A 23357-nucleotide genomic window follows, 5' to 3' on the forward strand; every position below is an offset into this window, starting at 1 on the left:
TCCCTCCTTCCCATCAATGAAGAAATGATCAGTTCCATAATTAGAGATGTTATCCCCTGGAATGCTGAACCTACAGTTACCACTACCTTAAAGTGCAATTATGGTCAGACAAGGGACTGTGTAAAAATGACACCTTCTTACTCAGCAGATCTGCTCCCCATGTGCATCCAGACCCAGAGATGCTGTACTGACAAAAATAAATTTTTACTGCTCTAAATTGGAATATTCCTAAAAGCTTTGTTCCCCCATATTCTCTCTGAGCCTTGCATGGAGTCCTTGGAGTGGGGAGAGAAAAAAGTTCCCCTCAAAGGAGCCCCTCAGCTTTTGGGCCCCGATTCATCAAAGCATTTAAGCACACATTTAATTTTAACCATGCGGTCCTTTCCATCCTTATTCAGGAACTTAAGCACATTCTTAAATGCTTCGAGATTGCTAGATTCCAGTGTACTTAGGGGATGCTGCATTAACTTGCCTCATCCTTGAGACAGCATTGTCTGATCATATTCACACAGCACCAGGCAAACAGCAGATGTATCTAATTCAAATTAATAGCAGCTCAGAAATCTGATGGAATCAAATAAACCAGCACTGCTGAACTGGAGGTTGGACCTACAAGTGGTGCATCTACACCCTATTTTTGATACTCTTCCTTTCCATCAGCCAGTAAGGCTCCTACCTAGACCTAGTGGCTCGGTTAGTCAGCAACCTGTCTTGTCTTCATCACTGCTGATTAGGGTGACCAGATGTCCCATTTTATAGGGACAGTCCTGATATTTGGGGCTTTTTTTAATATGGGCTCCTTTTACCCCCTACTCCCTGTCCCGATTTTTCACACTTGCTAGCCGGTCACCCTACTGCTGATCCAAGGCGGAATGAAGGCTAAGGCTGGCCTACAGTGCAGGTCAGTTGCCATAGATATACATCAATAGATGTTGCTTGGCTGACTTGTGCCTAACTGTTGTGACATTGATGGGAAGCCCCATTGTTCCAGCAGGGAGCAGTCATGTAAAAATAACAGCGAACTCAAAGTCCCATGAAAGCGCTTGTGTGTTGTGAGGGTTTTTTGTGGGGGAAGGGGAGTTCTGTGCTTTGTTCAGACCATAAGTTATATGGAGGCAGATGCTGCTTGGCCTCTGAGGTTATATCACTGTCAGCAGGTAGTTCACTGTGATCCAGGAATCTGCACACAGACTTCCTGTACTGCTTCCACCCGACATGAATCAGCTCTGGCAATAACAGAGAGACCAAGCTCTCGCCAGCTCTGTGCATTTCTGGTCCGCAGACAGCCTGATGTTTCCATGGTCTGCATAAAAGAGCCTTTATGACAAGGAAACTCAGGGAAAACGTTTAGAGCTTAGAAATTCAAGGGAAATGTCAGAAAGAGACACCATTAGCCTGTGGGCACTTGAGTCCTGGGATTCTCACTCTATTTGCTGAATTTAGCATTTTTTTAAAAACAGCTATCTGCTGCAGGGGAACATCTGTGCTAACATCTGGCAGGTGACACGGAAGTGGCACTTATAATCGGGAACAATGATGAACTTGCTATTAAGTCAGGTGATCATGAAGATACATGGGCACATTCAGGTCACAGGCTTTATCTAACTTCCTCACCACTAATCCCCTTTGGGTTATGCTGTGACTTGACCATAATGAAAAACAATGTGGCGAGAGTGATGTTTGGATTCACAAAACCTTTAGTGATTTTCATATGCAATTCAGGGTGGGAAATCCATCTATTCATTCTACTCTATTTGCTAGGGGGACCCAGAGACTTACAAGATTTATTTTTAGAATATTTGTTATCTCAAGGTTTTCTCCCTTCTGCATCTAGGTTGCTCACTTGTCAAACTGGCTAACAACATGTGCTATGGAAAAAGTGTCAGCTCTACAGCTATGTCCCAGAACTGCATCTCTTGGGGATCATTGTTGGCTTTTTCCCTTCAACGCCCAGAGTGTTCCATCCTTTATTCTCCTTGTGACAAAATACTGCCCACCATTTCGCTGAAACTATGCAATGACTCCATAGAAAACTGCTGAGAACAACGGTACCTCCATAGTACAGCTTGCTCACACGTGCCACGACTTCACTAGAACAGTACCAATTACAGACATGGGGCACTGGTACCCTAAGCAAAGAGGGGAACTGGAGATCTGCTTTAAACCCAGGCCAATGCATTAGAAATCTCACTGCCAGTTGTCAGGGTATCATTATTTAAATCTGCATTGTGGCAAGACACTGGCCCCTGAGAATTAGCCCTTTCTGTCTTCCACAATGCTGCACTTCAGGCTGTATATTATCTTCTGAGCTCCAGCAGGACCCCACATACTAAGAGATTGCTTTCTCCCCCTTTGCTAACCTTCTCTTGGTCATTGCTTGCCTGGAACTAAGTGGTGATAGTACCTCCCAGCATTATTTCTGCATCTCCTTAGAACTGGAGCCCTAGGTGAACACACATAGCAATTATGGTTATGACCAGTTTTGACTGTATATTCTGAACTGGAAGGAGTTTGACTCACTGCAATGTATGGACTGCAGGCCTTTGTCTCTTGGGAACTGTGGAACAGAATCGTGTAGACATTATGAACAATGCATTGTACGGGCTTCAGTGCAAATTGATGCAGAATGTGCCAGTCCATTAGACTCCAATACAAGCGAAATTTGCAGTAGCACTCATCCATCTAGCATTATTGTCTAATCAGTGGTTCTCAACCAGGGGTCCGGGGCCTCTTGGGAGGCCGCGAGCAGGTTTCAGGGGATCCGCCAAGCATGGCCAGAGTTAGACTTGCTAGGGCCCAGAGCAGAAAGCCAAAGTCCCGCCGCACGGGACTGCAGCCCGGGGCACCAAGCCCCACCATTCAGGGCTGAAGCCAAAGCCTGAAGAACTTAGCTTCATGGTGCCCCGTGGTGTGTGGCCCTGGGCAATTGCTCTGCTTGCTACCCTTTAACGCCGGCCCTGGCTTTTATATGCAGAAAAACAGTTGTTGTGGCACAGCTGGGCCCTGGAGTTTTTATAGCAGGGGAAGGGGGGCTCAGAAAGAAAATGGTTGAGAACCCCAGTCTAATTATTTCTCTATTACACATTTATGTATATTTCATTAATAAGGGGTATTCGATTAAGAATGAATTACTAAACATTACAATAACAAAGTTATATATGAGTGGTTTTCAACCTTTTTTCATTTGCGGACCCCTAAAAAATTTCAAATGGAGGTGTAGACCTCTTTGGAAATCTTAGGCCTGGTCTACACTATGACTTTAATTCGGATTTAGCAGCGTTAAATCGAATTAACCCTGCACCTGTCCACACAACGAAGCCATTTATTTCGAAATAAAGAGATCTTAAAATCGATTTCTGTACTCCACCCTGACGAGCGGAGTAGCGCCAAAATCGATATTGTCATTTCGAATTAGGGTTAGTGTGGCCGCAATTCGATAGTATTGGCCTCCGGGAGCTGTCCCACAGTGCACCATTGTGACCGCTCGGGACAGCAATCTGAACTCGGATGCACTGGCCAGGTAGACAGGAAAAGCCCCGCGAACATTTGAATTTCATTTCCTGTTTGCCCAGCGTGGAGAGCACAGGTGACCACAGATAGCTCAGCTCATCAGCACAGGTAACCATGCAGGCCGATAATAGAAAAAGAGCACCAGCATGGACCGTGAGGGAGGTACTGGATCTGATCGCTATATGGGGAGAGGATTCAGTGCTAGCAGAACTTCGTTCGAAAAGACGAAATGCCAAAACTTTTGAAAAAATCTCCAAGGGCATGATGGAGAGAGGCCACAATAGGGACTCAGATCAGTGCCGCGTGAAAGTCAAGGAGCTCAGACAAGCCTATCAAAAAACAAAGGAGGCAAACGGTCGCTCCGGGTGAGAGCCGCGGACATGCCGCTTCTACGCTGAGCTGCATGCAGTTCTGGGGGGGGCCGCCACCACTACCCCACCTCTCACCGTGGATTCCGAGGCGGGGATAATCTCATCAGCTACACCTGAGGATTCTGCAGACGGGGAAGAGGAGGAGGAGGAGGAGGACGAGCTTGCAGAGAGCACCCAGCACTCCGTTCTCCCCAACAGCCAGGATCTTTTTCTCAGCCTGACTGAAGTACCCTCCCAACCCTCCCAAGCCAGTATGCAAGACCATGACCCCATGGAAGGGACCTCAGATGAGTTTACCTTTTAAAATATAAAACTTGTTTTATAAGCAAGCGTTTTTTAATGATTACTTTGCCCTGAGGACTTGGGATGCATTCGTGGCCAGTACATCTACTGGAAAAGTCTGTTAACGTGTCTGGGGATGGAGCGGAAATCCTCCAGGGGCATCTCCATGAAGCTCTCCTGGAGGTACTCCAAAAGCCTTGCCACAAGGTTTCTGGGCAGTGCAGCCTTATTCTGTACTCCATGGTAGGACACTTGACCACGCCATGCTTGCAGCAAGTAATCTGGTATCATTGCATGACAAAGCCTGGCAGCGTATGGTCCCAGTGTTTGCTGGCATTCAAGCAACATCCGTTCTTTATCTCGCTGTGTAATCCTCAGGAGAGTGATATCGCTCATGGTAACCTGGTTGAAATACGGGAATTTAATTAAGGGGACAGAGGTGGCCGTTCCTACTGGGCTGTTTGCCTGTAGCTGAAAAGAAATCCTTCCCTGCAGTTAGCCAAGAGCGGCGGGGGAGGGGGGCGGGAATTGGCCCTGAGCTTTTCACATTTGGCTAGCAGGGATCTTCCCTGTTACCAGCCACGCGGTGGGGGGAGGGGTACAGCGATCATCCCAGAAAATTCATGGCGGGAGGGGGGCGGGGGGGGTTAGTTTGGTTTCTGCAGGGATCTTCCCTGATACCAGCCATGCGGTGGGGGGAGGGATAAAGCGATCATCCCAGATAATTGGATGGGGGGGGGTTAGTTTGTTTTCTGCTGCTGAAGGTTAACAGGAAAACCGCAGCAGTCAGCGGGCTTTGCTTGGTATGTGGGAAAGGAGGGTGCAGAAGCCGAAAGACAATGGCTTATCATGGCCGCATGCAAGCTGAATTCTGTTGCCCGGACCTGCGTCTGTGATCTCTAACAGCAAAGCCACAGGCACTCAATATTAAGATGGAAAATGCGACCTTGTACTGAAATCACATATGCTATGTAATGTGAATAGTGTAGTTCACCGTGAAAGAGTATAAGCATTGTTCTGTAAAATGTAATCATTTTAAAAACTTCTCTCCTTTTTTTTCAACCCTCCCTCCAGAAGCTGCAAATTTTTTAAGCCTCCCTCCTCCGTCCCGAAGGCTATCTCAGATAAGGTGGCGGAGAAAGGGGACGCGACACGAGATGTTCATGGAAATAATGGAATGCACCAGCAATGAAAGAGCTCATTTGAATGAGTGGAAGGACACGGTATCTAAATTTAGGAAAGATGCCAGTGAACGTGAGGTCATGAGGGACGCTCGAGATGAGAGGTGGCAGGCTGCAACGCTGGGGCTGCTGCGTGATCAAACAGACATGCTCCGGCGTCTGGTGGAGCTTCAGGAACGGCAGCAGGATAACAGACTGCCGCTGCAGCCGCTGTATAACCTCCCTCCCCCCTCACCATGTTCCATATCCTCCTCACCCAGACGTGTAAGAATGCGGGGGGCAGAGGCTCCGTGCACCCTCCCACTACACCCCAGTGGACAGCCCAACCAAAAGGCTGTCATTATATTGAATTTTTTCAGTGGCCTTTTACTTCCCTCTTCTCCTCCTCCCAAACCTCACCAAGATTGCCTTGTCGGTTCTCTCCCTATGTTTATAATCAATTAATAAAGAATACATGATTTTTAAATGATAGTGACTTTATTTCCTTTGAAAGCAAGCTGGGGGAAGGGGGAGGGTGGGTTCCTTACAGAGAATGAGTCAATAAAGGGGGCGGGTTTTCATGAAGGAGAAACAAACAGAAATTTCACACTGTAGCCTGGCCAGTCATGAAACTGGTTTTCAAAGCTTCTCTGATGCACAGCGCTTCCTGGTGTGCTCTTCTAATCCCCCTGGTGTCTGGCTGCGCGTAATCAGCAGCCAGGCGATTTGCCTCAGCCTCCCACCCTGCCATAAAGGCCTCCCCCTTACTTTCACAGAGATTGTGGAGCACACAGCAAGCAGAAATAACAATGGGGATATTGGTTTGGCTGAGGTCTGAGCGAGTCAGTAACGATCGCCAGCGACCTTTTAAATGGCCAAATGCACATTCTACCACCATTCTGCACTTGCTCAGCCTGTAGTTGAACAGCTCCTGACTCCTGTCCAGGCTGCCTGTGTATGGCTTCATGAGCCATGGCATTAAGGGGTAGGCTGGGTCCCCAAGAATAACTATTGGCATTTCAACATCCCCAACGGTTATTTTCTGGTCCGTGAAGTAAGTCCCTTGCTGCAGCCGTTTAAACAGAGTAGTGTTCCTGAAGATGTGAGCGTCATGAACCCTTCTCGGCCAGCCCACGTTGATGTTGGTGAAACGTCCCTTGTGATCCACAAGTGCTTGCAGCACCATTGAAAAGTACCCCTTGCGGTTTATGTACTGGGTACCCTGGTGCTCCGGTACCAAGATAGGGATATGAGTTCCATCTATCGCCCCACCACAGTTAGGGAATCCCATTGCAGCAAAGCCATCCACTATGACCTGCACATTTCCCAGAGTCACTACCTTTCGTAGCAGCACCTGAGTGATTGCTTTGGCTACTTGCATCACAGCAGCCCCCACAGTAGATTTGCCCACTCCAAATTGATTCCCGACTGACTGGTAGCTGTCTGGAGTTGCAAGTTTTCACAGGGCTATCGCCACTTGCTTCTCAACTGTGAGGGCTGCTCTCATCTTGATATTCTGGCACTTCAGGGCAGGGGAAAGAAAGTCACAAAGTTCCAAGAAAGTGCCCTTACGCATGCGAAAGTTTCGCAGCCACTGGGAATCATCCCACATCTGCAACACTATGCGGTCCCACCAGTCTGTGCTTGTTTCCCGGGCCCAGAATTGGCGTTCCACGGCTATAACCTGCCCCATTAACAGCATGATTTCCAAAGCACCGAGTCCCGCGGTTTGATAGAATTCCATGTCCATATCCTCATCACTCTCGCCGCCGCGCTGCCGTAGCCTACTCCGCGCCGCCTAGTTTTGCAGGTTCTGGTTCAGCATAAACTGCACGATAACACGCGAGGTGTTTACAATGTTCATGACTGCTGTCTTGAGCTGAGCGGGCTCCATGCTTGCCGTGTATGGTGTCTGCACTATTCACCCAGGAAAAAGGCGCGAAACGGTTGTCTGCCGTTGCTTCCCTGGAGAGGGGGGAGCATATACCCAGAACCACCCGCGACAATGTTTTTGGCCCCATCAGGCACTGGGATCTCAACCCAGAATTCCAATGGGTGGAGGAGACTGCGGGAACTATGGGATAGCTATGGGATAGCTACCCACAGTGCAGGTGCTCCAGAAATCGACGCTAGCCCCGGTACATGGACGCACACCACCGAATTAATGTGCTTAGTGTGGCCGCATACATTCGACTTTATACAATCTGTTTCCAAAATTCGAATTATATAAATTCGGATTAATCCCGTAGTGTAGACATACCCTTAGTCTGCAGACCGCAGGTTGAAAACTACTGTTATACAATATTACTTGACGTGTAGTTGTAGCCGTGTCGGTCCCAGGATATTAGAGAGACACAAAGTGGGTGAGGTCTGGAAGAAGAGCTCTGTGTGGCTCGAAAGCTTGTCTCTCTTACCAACGGAATTTGGCCCAGTGAAAGATACTACCTCATCCACCTTGTGACTCTATACAATACAACATTTATACAAGAAACTATAGTCAGTGAGGTTAATGGGGTTATACACCAGGGCTGAATTTGGGCGAATGACTATATACTAACATTTCCGTGGAATCAATGCTATTTTATAAGAAACCCTGCAGTTTTCCAGCACCCCCAAGGGAACATCCTGTTTTAGTATCTCCAGTTAATAACTGTAAAATAAACATCTCCACATAATTGTAAAATAAACATCTGATCATTAGTATGTCCCATTGTCAGGCAGTGATACTAGTAGGTGTTCAATATATGGACCATAAGAACAGGTTAGGCAAACACCTGTCAGGGACGGTCTAAATGGACTTAATCCTGCCTCTGCACCGGGGGGGTGGGGGGTGGGGGGGTGGATTAGATGACCCCTTGAAGTCTGGTCCAGCTCTACATTTCTATGATTTGTTGTTCTCCTGTGTGTTTGCATAGCCTTAACATTGTGTGGCCCCACTCCTCACTACAGCCTCTGGGCACTACTACAATATAAATAATACATTCTACTTCTAGTAATAATATTTACATGATTGTCACATCATAAATAAACAAATGTATGCAAAGGGAGCAGGTGCTGTGGTTTTATGAATGTAATAAATGACTGTATGAATTCTGTGCACTCAAACAGACGAGGTACACTATAAAGTCTGGATCATCCCAGATTATTGAATGATGGAATAGATTTGAATGGAGAGTTGCTGCTGTTTAATAAAGTTATCAGAGTTCTCAGCAAAGATGTTATGTGGGAGGTTTCTGATTTTCAAACGCCTTGGGAGTGCAGTCGCACATAAAAAATGTCCATGCAACTGTGTGTTATTGTATGCAAATCAGGTAACTTTGCATGCAAATAGCATGTGAGTGAGATGCCAATCAAATTGTACACATTCATAATTACTTGTCTTGCATACACAATTAGTGTATTTTATACAAAAATTAGTCTTGGGATTGCGCACCTAAATTGGGCCTTCATTATGTAACCAAGTTATTAAGGAGAATTGCTACAGTAGGAGTCTTAGTTTTGAATTTTCTGTCTTTTTTGGGTTAAAAATCCCAATCTTATTTTGTATTAAAACATAGAGATGTTTGCATTGATTCTATTTAGAATGGAGATGCTCTTTTAAAACTTTTAGAACCAAAGAAAATTAACTCTTAGTAAAATGTGATCAGCTAGATTAGAAGAAAAGAAAAAAGAAATTCTATGCAAGGGGAAGAGGAAGAATTTCTAAAAATACCTCCTTGTTTTGCTGGGTTTGATCTGGTTGCCATTGTTCCAGTCTCATTCACAAAGGTTTTTCCCACCCTATATAGTACGTTCTTAAAAGATACACATTGTCATGGTACAGTTACCAAAACTAAGAGATTAGGGCTAGCTAAGGGACATGGGAGCATGTGACAGGAAACTGCATTTACAGATAGCATTAAGTCATTGTACTCACAAATTTTAAGAAAACATTTCCCAGTTCATGCTGAGATTGAGGTTCTGGTTGTAAACAAAATTCCAGGGCAGCCAAGAACTCCTTGTGAACGTCAAGAATGTCTTCGATGTTGGAAAACAGGATCTGAAATACCAAGAGAAATCCAGTGTTAACTGTTGATGAAGGTTGGGGTGTCTTATTAAAGTAGAAGTGCCTAAATACGGTGCCTATCTATTGCTGCCAGGAAGCAATCAAAATCAATAGGAGTGGCTGCATTTTAAAATGTCTCTGGGGTACGGATGATTATGTGCCTTTCACATTCTCAGCCTTCCCCCAGGGAGGATCTTAGTTTTGCTTGTGCCATTGACCTATGTAAATAAAGATGAACTTTCCAAGGCCTGATAATCATCATCGGCCTTTGTCAGTTCTATAGAATGTTTCTCACAAACTCTCAAGAAGGTAAATGGGAAATACCATGTGGGCTCACAAAGGCCAAACTCACATTTAAAGAGACGGCCAAAAAAGTCCTCTGCCTTCCCCTCCCACTCATGACAAATCAACTTTCGGAGGAAACAGACATAAGAGGTCATTTGAACACGTCAGCACTTGTGGTCACTAAGGATCCCGTGGTACTTTTTGCACAACATGAGGGGCTAGCAATGATTTTCTAGGCAAACTGGAAGGAGTTATTATTCCTATCCTTTAAATAATTATGATACTATTCACTTATATACGCCATTTCGTCTGACCCTGCAATGCAGTGTTGCTGTGTGCTGTGAAACAGCAGTCATGTTCCACACCTTTCGTGTATTGGACTAGTGGACAAAGCATTTCCTTCAAACACAGGACCTACTTTTTCAGACCAAAATTAGGCATGTATTTACATAGTCATAACTGCACATTAAGGGCCTGATTCCCAGCTTGCGCACACACACACATGTGCACGTGTAGATAAGGGCCTCAATTCTCTATTACCTTGCTCCTTGTGTTGCTATTTATACTAGAGCAAAATCAATATAACAATGCTACCAAATCAGAATAATAGCATTGTACTCCCACTTTGCACAGATGGAAATGGCCACACAAGCTGCAGGGTAATGGAGAATTAGGTCCTTAATTTGGATATGCACTATTGCGTGTCGGTGCAAGTTGGGCATTTGTGCATCCTTTTACTAGATAAGTATCTTGCTAGCCATGGGTGAACATGATTTCTGACTTTGTGTGAGTATCTATGGTAGTGAGCATGCACAACTGCTGATGTGCAAACACACACACTCAGTTCACGTCTGAAAAAAAGCCCTTGGGGTGTAGTATGCTGACAGAGTTCTCTGGGTGAAAGGTGCTACAAACATGCAAGCTGTATAACATTTAGTTATCACCATATGAAATAGGAAAAGAAACCATGAGTGGAAGTGGAAGTGCAGGGACTGGAATGCTGCCATAAAGAGAGAGGAGTCCCGACAAACGAGTGGCCCAGCTAGGTTATAAGCATTGGCAGTCTCTAGAGGACAGGCTTAGCAGGCAGGCTGTATACTAGAGCCTCATCTGGGATATATGTGTTACACTATATTTTCCAATCCTTTCTTCTAACCAGGCCTGTGTCAAAGGGAAGGAATGCGGTGAAGTCAAGCCATTTCTCACACTGCAAACAGCCTAGCTCTGGCTTCATCAATAAGTGACACTCTTGTGATGTAAACAATACCAAAGAGAAATGGCTTCCAGTGTCCAAACATTCACTGGGTGAAGTGCAGGAGACTCAGAAGCTTCCAGCACTTCCCACCCCACATTTTAGCTATTGGGCATGCTCTCAGGTTGCAATATTGTGCATTGGAATTTACCCATTGGCTATGATATCACATGCTTCAGCCTGAGTTAATGTGATATTAGCCACTCACGGGAGGAACCACCTTGAGCTCAAGTACTAACTCTCCCCAAGACAGGTATGAAGTCCATTTCCTCCTATGGCCAGTTTGTATCTGGTCCCTACCAGCATGTGCAAGATTGAGGATTCAAAGAGCCTTCCACTCTACATTAAGGATAGACACAACTGTGCCCCCTAAGGCATTTACCCATCAGGGTAATCCACTGGCAGGCCGCGAGACAGTTTGTTTACATTGAGCATCCACAGGCACGGCCACCTGCAGCTCCCACTGTCCGCAGTTCGCCGTTCCCGGCCAATGGGAGCTGCGGGAAGCATCCTGGGCCTCAGGGATGTGCTGGCCACCCTTCCCGCAACTCCCATTGGCCGGGAACGACGAATCGCAGCCACTGGGAGCTGCAGGCGGCCGTGCCTGTGGACGGTCAATGTAAACAAACTGTCTCACGGCCCACCAGCAGATTAGCCTGATGGGCTGCATGCGGCCTGCGGGCTGCAGGTTGCCCACCACTGCTGTAAGGTTCTCAAGGGGGCAGTGCCATAGTCCTCTGCCGCTCCACACTTGTTGGCTGGATGTGCAAAGGAGAGCATGCTGCATCCTCCTAATGGAACTGCATTGTACTTGCTCTCCCCTTTCACTGCAGGAGGCTCAGAGCTTGACTTAGAACAGGGGCTCTCAATCTTTTTCTTTCTGAGCCCCTCCCAACATGCTATAAAAACACCATGGCCCACTTGTGCCACAACAACTGGTTTACTGCATATAAAAGCCAGTGCCGATGTTAGGGGGTAGTAAGCAGGACAATTGCCCGGGGAAGCTACATTTTTCAGGCTTCATCTTCAGCCCCGGGTGGTGGGGCTCAAGGCCCCGAGCTTCAGCCCCATGTGGAGAGGCTTCGGCTTTCTGCCCTCTGCCCCAGGGAGTCTAGCCCTGGCCCTGCTTGGCGGACCCCCTGAAACCTGCTCACGGCCCCCAAGGGGCCCCCGGACCCCCGGTTGAGGACCACTGACTTAGAACACTGTAGCCCTGCACCATCCCCAATGCAGGCCTGTGTCTTAAAGCCACCATTTGGCTCAAAAAGAATAAAGCATTCCAACATGGCGAATTGGCACTATTGGCCTTTGAACAGCTCGCTGTGCTCAACCAAAGAAAGCAGAGGAAGGAGGAGAGGAACACAAGCTTCTCTCTCCACAGAGGGATTGTTTGTTTGCTTCCAGAAAATTCCCAGTGCAAATCCTAGCAGAACATACCACAGCTCTCCAGCTCAGCTGCAACTGATGTTATGATATGTTAGCCTCTGTTGCATGGCCAGGAGGAAAGCTGTGCCAGAAGGAGATTAGCAAGGAAGAGGAAAACATCTGTCAGGCATGACTTTACCCTACAAGGAGCAGTCTTCAAGGGGGTATTTTATGATCCAAGGAATATCTGCTGTGTAATATACTGTGTTCTGTGATGGCCAATGGAATCCAGGCTCCTTAGGTAACAAAGGTCATCTAAGGCTAAAAGGGGCAGAGGGGCCTTCCCTAACTTTGCTAAAAAGTCTGTTTGTTTGATATGAAGTTTCTATGTCCCAGCACTATGTCAGGGATCTGCAGCTGGAGACTTGCCTACCCACAACGGTTGTGTCGCTTTAGTTATACCGGTACAGTAAAAGTGGGACAACTCTCATAGTGTGGCTGCATTATAGCCATATACCCAATGCTTTATACTGGGATAGCTATTCCCATATGGAAAGGTGACAAGCTATATGTATGTGAGGCACCTTTATGGTGCTATAACTGCATCCAGACTAGGGCTTGTATCAATATAATTATTTCAGTAAAACATCACCCCTCAAACCAAACTAGTTATATTGGTACAAAAACTGTGTGTAGACCAGGCCTGGGACTGGTCATTTTAGAGGTGACACAACTGGTGTCCAAGGTTCCCTGAACTCTCCAACCACCTAAAATGTCGGCTGTAAGAGAAATCTACAGTGCTAGTACTGACAGTGTTATCCCAGCTGGTCCTAAAAGACATTTTCTTCCTTTGCTTTGCAGCGAATAACAGTCAAAATACTCTAAACTTCCCTCCAGACATTCGAACTGCAGGAAGAGGGAGAGGAGGAGAGAGATTCATCTTTAAACAGGCTTCCAAGCCATTTATACACTCTCCACAGTATGTGCCACCAGCCAGCCAAGGTGCTAGCTATCTCACAGCTCCCTGGTAACCAGAGACACAGAGCACAAGTGGGCACCTGTCTCCACAGGGCACCAGTGAGGAACACCATGGGGAGGCCAAGAAGAAAAAGCTCCTGGCTGCAGGAAAGACTCTGAAACTGCTTCTGGTGGGAACAGAAAGGAGGAAATAACGTTCATACTGTGCTGCTATGAACCCGCCTCCACTGTAATGTAAACAGGCCCTTCATTTCCAAAGGGAAGCTCTGTTCCTGCAAGCTGGTTAAGATAATAACCATTAATAAGAAAGAGCCTTTAAAGACTTCATCATGAAAGTCCTCTGGGCACCTAGCGAAAGAATAAACCGAAAATATAATGGTGCATCCCCAGAGAGGTGCAATGGAACTTCAAGCACAAATCCATTTAATCATCAGAGAAAATGAGGAGTTTTCTGGATGGGCTGGTGGTTGTTGCATTTGATTATGAAACAGTCATAATTAGCACATGTTTTAATACTAAATGAATAATAGCAGCAAGAATAACATTCAGCAACACCTTTGTTCATTCGTCAGATCTGCAAATTGGTGTGTGGGTTTATTAGTTTATTTTTTACATATTTTGCAGCACGCAGGATCTGTAGTCATTAGTCACTGCATGTGTTATTCCCCTGAACACATGCTCTCTGCTGATGGGTAACACTTCTGCCTTGCTAACAGGCCAGGCTAGGCTGCACAAGGAATGCTTAGGGACTCTTGCCTTCACTCTGCCAACAGTGGCAGCCTCAGTTGCCCACCTGTCCGCTTCTTTCTCAAGCCTCTCCATGCTTTTCCCAACTCCCCCTTCCCCCATGCACAGGAAAAACTCCCTGGTAAAATCTGTACCCTTTTTCTTTAAAATCCCTCCTTCTAACCCATCCTGTTGCCTCCCAATCATTCCCATGTGGCACAGATGGACTAAGTGGTGAGCTGTGACTTCTACTTTTTGGCTAAACTCTGTTCATTTTATTGTTATCTCATCTTGCCAACCCACCCCCACATCGTCTGGCTTGGTTTGTGCCACCCGTCTGTCCTGTCTGACATGTAGTTAGTGAGTTGTCTGCAGCAAGGCCTACTGTTACTGACTGCACACCGAATAGCACAACAGGGTCCTAATCATTGATTAGGGTCTCTAGACATTACAGTAATACTAACATATGAAAGGGAGGAACCAACTCTGGGGAAAACAAGGGGTGTTAACCTCCTTGTTCATGTCATGATGAGGATGCTGCTGCTGTCACCTTGGTCTATTACTGTCAGATCCTCTGCTCATTAAAGCTCATGGCAAAGCTTCTGTTGATGTCATCGCTACAGGAGCAAGCCCCAGTTCAGCTTATAAGCCTTAGATTAATGGCTGAAGCTCTAGAACTTCCATTTCTTCCTGCCACAAATTTCACTTGGCTACAGGTCCCAAAAATTGTTTTTAACTAAAATTCCTACAAGACAAATGTCACTCGCAACGTGTTCATGAAGAACAAATGAAAAACAAGTGTGAATATGACCTATGGGTGTTTGATTTCTCATTCACTGAAATATTCATGAATAATTTCCCCCAGGATTCTCTGCCACTAATTATGAGTTCTTCACATAAACTAATAAAACTGCCAATAAAATGAGAAAGCTGGAAGAAGTACCTTGATATTCTCCTCTGTTATGTATTTCTCGGCTTTGTCCACAGCATTCTGTCTGATTCTGTGCAGAAATGCCTGAAGGAAGAGAAAAAGGGATTATTTTCAAATGGCTTAATACTGCTTGAGTTCACTGCTTGTGCCTTCTGGCTTTTCCCTAGCATCCAGCCACACAAGTACGCTGTTATAACACAACGGACCGATCATTTCTGAGACTTGATTCTAAACCTACCTCGTGTCATTACTAGGACTGTTAGATTGAGCTTAGCATTCCAGGTACATAAAAGGCATTTCCTTAAAGATGTTTGGTTTTTGCCTTGTGACAAATGTCTTTCTCAGAAGCTCCACTGACTCTTTTTGACTTAAATATCTGTTAGCACCGGCAGACCAATGTGAGGAACTGTTTGTTTATTCTCTTGAAGGCTTCCTCTCTCTCCTCTGACTTGACTTTGGGAGGCAAAATGCCTGTCTCCCATCAAGATATATGTCAAGGAAAAGGACTGCAAGGAACAACAAAGGATGTTCATGTTGCAGAAGCTGAGGGCATGTCAGAGCTAGGAACTGGGGCTATAGACAATCTCAGTATACCCAGAACTTGGGGAAGGGAAATGGAAACCTGCAAATGATGCCTGGGTTGCATTTTCATTTCCATTTCATTTTACTTAGACTAGTTTAAAGGTGCAGTCAAAACAATGTCAGAACTTTTCACCCCTGCCCAGACTCCCTCATTCAATACATCTCTGGTTGTGAAAGTCAATCCAATAAAAAGCTCAGGTCCAGATACAAATGGACAGTGATTCCAATACCCATCTTTAGATTTCTGTTCAGGTTACTGCTAGTGAGGGACTGTCTGCATTTACACTGAATATATCCGACCACAACATGTTTGATCCAGTTGTAAGGATTTAGCAGAGGACATTGGCGATGCAGTGATGGAGTTAAAAGCCTCCCTTGAGATGAGGAGAAGAGAATTTTACCCTTCCCCTCCAAGGCATCTTGGCAGACACAGACAAACACTTGAAGGGGAGGCTGACTGAGTGGGAACCCAGAGGAGGGAATCTGCTGGGATCAATTAAAGTGGTACCAACATAAAAGGGGAGAGAGTTTTTCCTGTCTGTCCTTGTTAGTGGTTTCTATACGCACCTCCTACGCAAAGGGCTGAGCCCTGGGGAGTGTTGCAAGCAGGGGAAGAAGGGGCTTTTCTTACCCACCTGAGACAGAGGGGGATTTGTGTCATTCCTTTGTATGTATGCTACAAAGCTGTCCTGTTACTGAACGATAATAAAAAGCCTTTAAAAGCTGGACTCTTTCTGAGCAGTGTCTATGTCAGCTGACGCGGATCCAGCTAATTTTTGATTCGGCTTCATGTGGAGCTGGGCAACTGCCCATAACACCACAGGGAGCTGTGTTGCTAAATCAAACCTGTGGCCTGTGACTGTCTCTGCCTCTAGTTTCTTGGCTTGAAGAGTGTAAGCATGAGCCATTTATTTGCCCTTCAGTACTGCATGGGCACCACTATATTCCTGCTCAGCCCTGGCCCTCTCTCATTTGTTACTATTGGACCAGAAGGGAGAAGAGAATCAGAAGGTGTTCAGACACTACAGGGATGGATGCCAGTACACAGTTGACAGCTGGATGGATGGAGAGACAGATTAGGCCCGTCGTGTATATATATAATTTCCAGAGTATGGATTCTCAACCTAGGGTTCACAAACGTCTGGGGTCACAACCACCTTGCTTTTCCCATATGGCTATATGGGAAGAGGATCCTGACTAGATCCCAGCTAGCTATGGGGAGTTGGGAGCAGAGTCCCAGGATGGGAAAGTTTGAGAACAACTATTTTTAGGGGACAGAACATTTTTCTGATGACCCAGGAGCCAGTTTATAAGAACCCAGCCAATAACCTTAACCAGTAAGTTTGCCGAAGTCACCCACAATGTTCATGTGCTTCCAAATGTCCTGGCAGCAACTGGGGAAGCCACTGGGATTGTTTGAGATGAACTGTTTAACATGATGAGCAACGGCACCAGGATCGACAGGAAGTATGTGGGGAGGGGGAGAATATGATGCCCTCCCCCCCCCCCAGCTCCAGCACTGGGTGTGATAGCTGTGCACTAATTAATAGGAGCCAGATTTATATGAGACAGAAAAGCTGTTTCCCTAATTCTAAAATGATAAACCAAGCAGGGACTCTTGGCTTGCTTTTATACAGGTTCCTCTCGCTGTTTGGAAATAACAAATCCAATTGGAATAATTAATTAATCTACACAATTAGCGAGCTCCACTGGTGACTAATATTTACCAGCATCTAAGTCCCAGCAATATTTCTAATAATAGAAAGCTGGTAAGAAGAAGGTGTAAATCACATTAGCTGTTACGGTCTAGTCAATAAAAAGCAGAGCCTGTGTTAATTTAAAAAACAGCTTTTCTGTGACGCCTGTCTGAAAAGATCATTTAATATGTGTGTGAGACTGAGAGAGCGAGGGGCACACACAGAGAAAGTGAGATGAAAAAATAGCGAGACGCAGAAGGAGAGAGAGAGAGAAAAGAAAGAGGGAAAGACATGCCAGGGGGAAGAGAGAGAATCAGCTTTGTAGACAGACTGTCTAGTCTGTTCCAACCTTCTGATCATCTTGATGTGTATAAACAACAATCTCTCCAGTGTCACTGAAACAAGACAGTTGTTAAATGAGATTGTTGTTGTTGTTTTTTATCCTAGAAACCTAATAGCCAACTTTTCAAAATGTAACCATAAAAATCTGGACTTACTGGACGCAAAACTATCTGTTCCCTGGTTTTAAATCCCTTTTCTTCTGAAATCAAAGTCTTTTGCAACAGTCACTCAAGTCACTAAAGAAAACGATTCAAGTGGTTAAAGAACAGCCCAACAGCTAACGTATCATGCTGTGTTCACATGACAATGCTGCCTTCCTTCCAACCTGCTCCCAAATATGCTTGGGAAAATAAGTCCTTCTCTAGAGACATTTTGTTAAATGCTTTGAGTCAACGCATCCCATCCTTTGCAGGTAACTCTACCTGGCTTAGATCACATCTGCACCAGCATCGTCTCTCATTCAGCAGTTGGCATAGGCTCAAGTGCCCACAATACATATCTTCTTTACCATCCAACATCATCAACAGTACCATCACCCTGGTACCTGGAGATGAAGAATAACTGGCTGAAGTTGAGCCCCGGAATGACAAAGGTGATGCTGGTGGGAAGAAGGGAGCACTTTGAACAACCTGCCATGTCCATAACCTCACCCTCCATTAAGGGCATCAGCTCTCTTAGCATTCAAACAGACTTCTGCTGTGGCATCCTTCTAGATACCTAAAGATCTGGGGATGCAAAAAAATGGCCTCTTCCATCTCTGACTGTCCAGAAGTCTGTATCCCATCCAACTCTGATTTGGCCACAAAGCCATACATTAGTGATCCCTTCACTTAATTAAAAAAGCTTCAGTTGGTTCTGAAGTCAGCCACTGGTTACTCAGAATCCAAGGCTGCAAAGAGTCCCGGCTCCGCACTCTTCACTGGCTACACGGTGAATTCAAGGGTTTGGTCCTGATGCCTTAGACAGGTTGTCAGAGGAACTGTCTCCCTCTGCACAGTCATGTTCATCTATAATAGCTGTGCTTCTCTGGGATAACAGAACCATCAATCACAAGGGTGAGACTCATAAACATAGGGAACTGAGCTTTCCATGGTGATGGAATTCATTCACACCAGGATGGCCAGGAAACTCACCCCTTCAGAATCAAAGGCAAAACTCACTTATTTGACTTGTTTTAGCCTTCCCCAAATTATAAAGAAAACTATGGGATAGTGGGGGAAGAGAGATCAGCGTAAGACATACAGTATAAGAAAGTTATAAGTAGGACTGCAGATTTGTCATGGTGGGAAACATGTAACAGATAATGTGATTTTCTCATTCGTCCATGACTCATCTTTGCGTCTGTGATTTTAATAAACTCACCCTGCAGCAACAGCTCTTGTGGTTTTTGTCCCATGGCCTTGGCTCCCGGCTCTGGGCATTGCCACTGGTGTGTGAGGTCACAGTGCTGCTCAGGTTTGGCCTGGCTGCCTCTCCACTGTCATGAGGGAGGGTTGGCTAGGCCAAATCTGAGCGGCACTGTGACCCCATGTGCCAGGTTGCAACACCTAGAGTGGGGATCTGGGCCCAACCCTCCAGGACAGGAGCTGCAGGAACAATCACTGCAGGTTGCATGTAGGTAGGGTGACCAGATGTCCGGATTTTATAGGGACAGTCCCGATATTTGGGGCTTTTTTTTATATGGGCTCCTATTACCCCTCACCCCCATCCCGATTTTTCACACTTGCTATCTGGTCATCCTACATGTAGGGTGAGAACATTATCCAGCCCTCCCCTGACCCAGGCCCCTCCTCCTCATTTGTTATGGCATTTTTTAAATCAAAAATCACTTCTACTAAATTTCCCATGACTGCTCTGTGATTTTTGATTAAACAATTCTGTGACAAATCTGCAACCCTAGGTATAATCAAAAGTTAAACTCTGAAGGCGCTGAGGTACCATGGCAGTGAGCCTGGGATGGATGGATGGACAGATAGTAGATAGATACTTTTCCTATTCTATCTACCTAAATATACCTTAGTCTTGTGCAGTCAGTCATTAGGCTGGGTTTTACAGCAGCTTAAACTCAGTGGCGGATTACTGCATGCACAACAGAAAAGAGGGAGGAAATAGTAGCACACCAGCACAGAGAGGCAGAGCCTAGCTCAGAGTACTAGGACTACACAACGTCTAGAAGCAAATGGGGAATCACTCGAGTCAATGCCACAAGCCAGATCAGTAGGGCAGATTTTCCTTCCCTTCCTACTCTTCTTGAAGCTCAAGGTTCCTTCTTCCCTGTGTGCGTGCTAATCGCTCGGAAAGCAGCCCATTGCAGAAAAACAGCCCCTGGAGGATTTGTTTTTGTTTAAAACTCTGCTGCTGCATCAACACAATATTTATTTGTGCACTGTGAGTCTGTGACTCGTTGCCTTAAAGGTCTGCTGGCTTTCCAAACACAGTAGGCCATGTCTGATTCACCACATATCACGCATGTTTACTCAAGGTGCAAATGCCTCGCAGGATTCAAGCAAACCTATATTAAGCAGAAGAGACTATGAAGTGAAATGTTTCCTTTCTGTACCACGTCGCAGGGCAAGCTGCATCATGCATCTTTATAAGGATAGGAAAAATAAAATCATCTCCATCCTTACACAGACTCACAGGGAAACGCACACACACTCTTGGAATATGCAAACAATAGTTACACGGATATTTTCTTTTCGTCAGGCCAGATTTTTTTAATGCCTCCCTTTGCATGCAAGTCTTATGCCATTCAGTCTATTACACTGGCAGTCCACTATCACAACTGCAAGTCATTTAGTTTGAATTGTGCAACTCAGAACCTCCACTGCATGTGGCATTCAGTTTAAGGCATGATTTGCAGAAGGAGTCTTTCACAGATGGATAATCACATTGGATTCCCTCTGAAATGGGTTCTGAGGGGTTCTTGTTGCATCTTAAATACTTAGGCTTTGTCTCCACGAGGAAACAAGGTGTGTTTTTACCACTTGTTAGCGAATGTGTTAACTAACACATGGTAAAATTTTAGTGTGGACAAGGCTGTTGTAGTTTTAACGTGTATTAGTAGGTCAAGTTAAACATACCTTAGTGTTTAGTTACAAGGTGTTAGCTAACGTGGTAAAAGGACGCTTATTTTCCTAGTATAAACATGCCCTTATACTCAGCTATCTTCCTAGCTCCCCATCCACAAACCACTAAGAAGGCTTGTTAAAACCACACTCCAAGAACTTTTCACTCCCAGCCCTCAACAATACTACCAGACACATGATCATTGCAACCACATTCAAAACTGAGTAACACTTAAGAAACTAGCCCTATCCCTAAAAAGAACAGCACGGTGTTTGGGTTAGCAGAGTGCCTGGATTAGCAGTAGCTGCATCCTTTGCATTAGCAGCTCAAGTGTCCGCTGCACTCGAATGTCAACCCCTCCTCCGCACCTGATGGGCCGACTAGCTCCAGTTTAAAGCACCACTTCCCTCGAGCTAGGACTGGTCTACACTACAAAGTTCTGCCAGCATAGCTATGTTGGCTAGGGAGGTAAAAAATTCACACCCCCACAGGAGACATAGTTATGCCGGCAGAATCCCTAGGGTAGACACAACTACACAGCTATGCCGACATAGGCTCTGTAGTGTAATCATGACCCTACAGATTTGTGTGTGTGGATGGGAGTCAGGTTAGAGGCCAAACTTGAGTTATAGCTCTAGCTAATAATGCAGTGACAACAAGCGTTACATGACCACATGAAATATACAAAGCAAGGACAGGCTCTCACCAACTCTAAAATCAGAGATCGCAAACTAGCAATAAAAACAAGGAGTGGATGACACAGTAGAAAACAAAGTGGGAATGGCTCTGTAACCAAAACAACAGAGCAGAGATTGCAACGAGACTCATGCTCAACTTCCCTACCCAAAATACAAAGCATACTTCCTCAAATGTTCAGGAATAGAAAGAGATTTCCAAGTAAATACAAGGAAGAGAAGCTGTGCATAACTCAGGGAGAAATGAAAAAGGGAACAGAAACAGCCAAACAGCATGGGGCAGCTCACTACCAAATCAGCAATAAACAGTATTTCAAAGTGCAGTATTACGAAGCTTGTTCCCTAGACAGGTAGCTAATGCCATGTATTGGCTTTGATTGATATTTGACAGACTATTTTTTAACTTTGGTAATACTCAGGTTTGAATTAAAGCAACCCAGCACCCTAGCCAACTCCTTATGCCCCCTCATGGCCCCAGCTAGATCGGGGGAGATGAGCAAATTTCAGAGTTAAGATAAAGGAGCTAGTTCACACTTCCTGGAGCTATTGTTTCAAGCCGCCTGCAAACTCAGACTGCATCAGTTACACTCAGGCAAAGGCGACCCGTGCCCTGCCGATAGTGGGGGAGGGTTGGAGCGGAGTGAGGGCAGCCGGCTTCAGCAGTGTTACTGAGCATGCTCAGTCTGTGTGAGCATGCTCATTACAAGTGAAGCAGCAAATCAGAAGGGGGGGGGCGTGACCCTGCCTGTCCCTCCCCTCCACGTATCCCCTCTGGCGCAGGTCACATTTCAAGCTTTTCTTTGCCTTTATGAGGAAACAGAAACACATTTTTCAAATGAAAGCTGAGATTCTGATCTCATCATGTGCCTTGAGAAAGTGGGACCCTCATCACAGACCTGCAGTTTCTATACCTTAATCTGGCCCTGGCAATGCTGGGAATAACTCCTCATTCCCATAAAAACCCTGCATTTGAATGTACAACACCTCCTTTCTCTTCTCATTGCTTCGGTGAGCACTGCCACTGCCCTTGGGTCTGCGCTTCGGATCAATTGGGACACCGAATTGACACTGGTATAACTCAATTGTTTTCAATGCAGTTGCTCACAACCTCTTTGGGAACCAGGGCCAGCTCCAGGCACCAGCTCAGCAAGCAGGTGCTTGGGGCGGCCAACGGAGAGGGGTGGCACGTCTGGCTCTTCGGTGGCAATTCGGCGGCGGGTCCCTCAGTCCCTCTCGGAGCAAAGGACCTGCCACCGAATTGCCACCAAAGAATGAAGTTACTGCCGCTGAAGTGCCGCAGATCGCGACTTTTTTTGCTGCTTGGCACGGCAAAAACCCTGGAGCCAGCCCTATTGGGAACATGGATATATTAAAATATTGGGACGGTTTCAAATGAACATTTGGTGAAATCTGGGTTTTGAATGCAGGTGCATCCTAGTTCAAGTTGCTTAACTGCTAGCCCTCAGCCTCAGCAGAGTGCTCATGTTCTTCTAGTGTGGAGTAGATGCACAAATCATAACTAATCACCCTGCAGAAATTACAGGAAACATGAACATCCTTCATCCTCCATGTGACAAACACTCTGTGAGCTACAGATCTGCGCTTAAGTCTCAACCACAACATAGTAAATAATCTCAGGATAATTTAAACAATGACAGCACTGGGGCTATTTCCAAACACTTCAATCTGATATGGGACATATTTTCGTATTAACACATTCAAACTAAATATATAGGTCTGAGGAAAACCAGGCCTTTGGGTACTTCTTTCTAAGCAAATTGAAAACCACCTAAACGAAGAACTGTTATGAAACTCTGCTACAGTTCCCAGTCATATTCAATCAGGGCCACCCAGAGGGTGGGGGTAGGGGGTAAGTGAGGCAATTTGCCCCGGGCCCCGCAGGGGCCCCCACGAGAGTTTTCGCCGGGTCTTCAGCAGCAGGTCCTTCAGTGCTGCCGAACACACCTGGAATGAGTGAAGGACCCACTGCCGAAGACCCGGAGCTTCTTCCGCTCCGGGTCTTCGGCAGCAATTCGGCGGCAAGGGCTTCTTTCGCTCCGGGTCTTC

At 45.9% G+C, this 23357-nt stretch overlaps 1 protein-coding gene across 4 annotated transcripts in view; it reads right to left on the reverse strand.

The window, feature by feature from the left end:
- Positions 1–23357, reverse strand: part of PREX1 (phosphatidylinositol-3,4,5-trisphosphate dependent Rac exchange factor 1) — a 221261-nt gene that overhangs the window by 119214 nt on the left and 78690 nt on the right. For all 4 annotated transcript variants that reach the window (XR_006177052.2, XM_008172115.4, XM_008172114.4 and 1 more), the window contains exons 2-3: positions 14918–14989; positions 9240–9362 (exon numbers count right to left, since the gene is read on the reverse strand). Coding sequence is in view for 3 of the 4 variants with exons in the window: in XM_008172115.4 (XP_008170337.2) it covers positions 9240–9362; positions 14918–14989 (195 nt within the window). In the remaining variant the exon portion in view is untranslated. The remainder of the gene's footprint in view (positions 1–9239; positions 9363–14917; positions 14990–23357) is intronic.

Source organism: Chrysemys picta, chromosome 13 (genome assembly GCF_011386835.1).
Source record: "Chrysemys picta bellii isolate R12L10 chromosome 13, ASM1138683v2, whole genome shotgun sequence".
NCBI classification, from domain to species: Eukaryota; Metazoa; Chordata; order Testudines; family Emydidae; genus Chrysemys; species Chrysemys picta.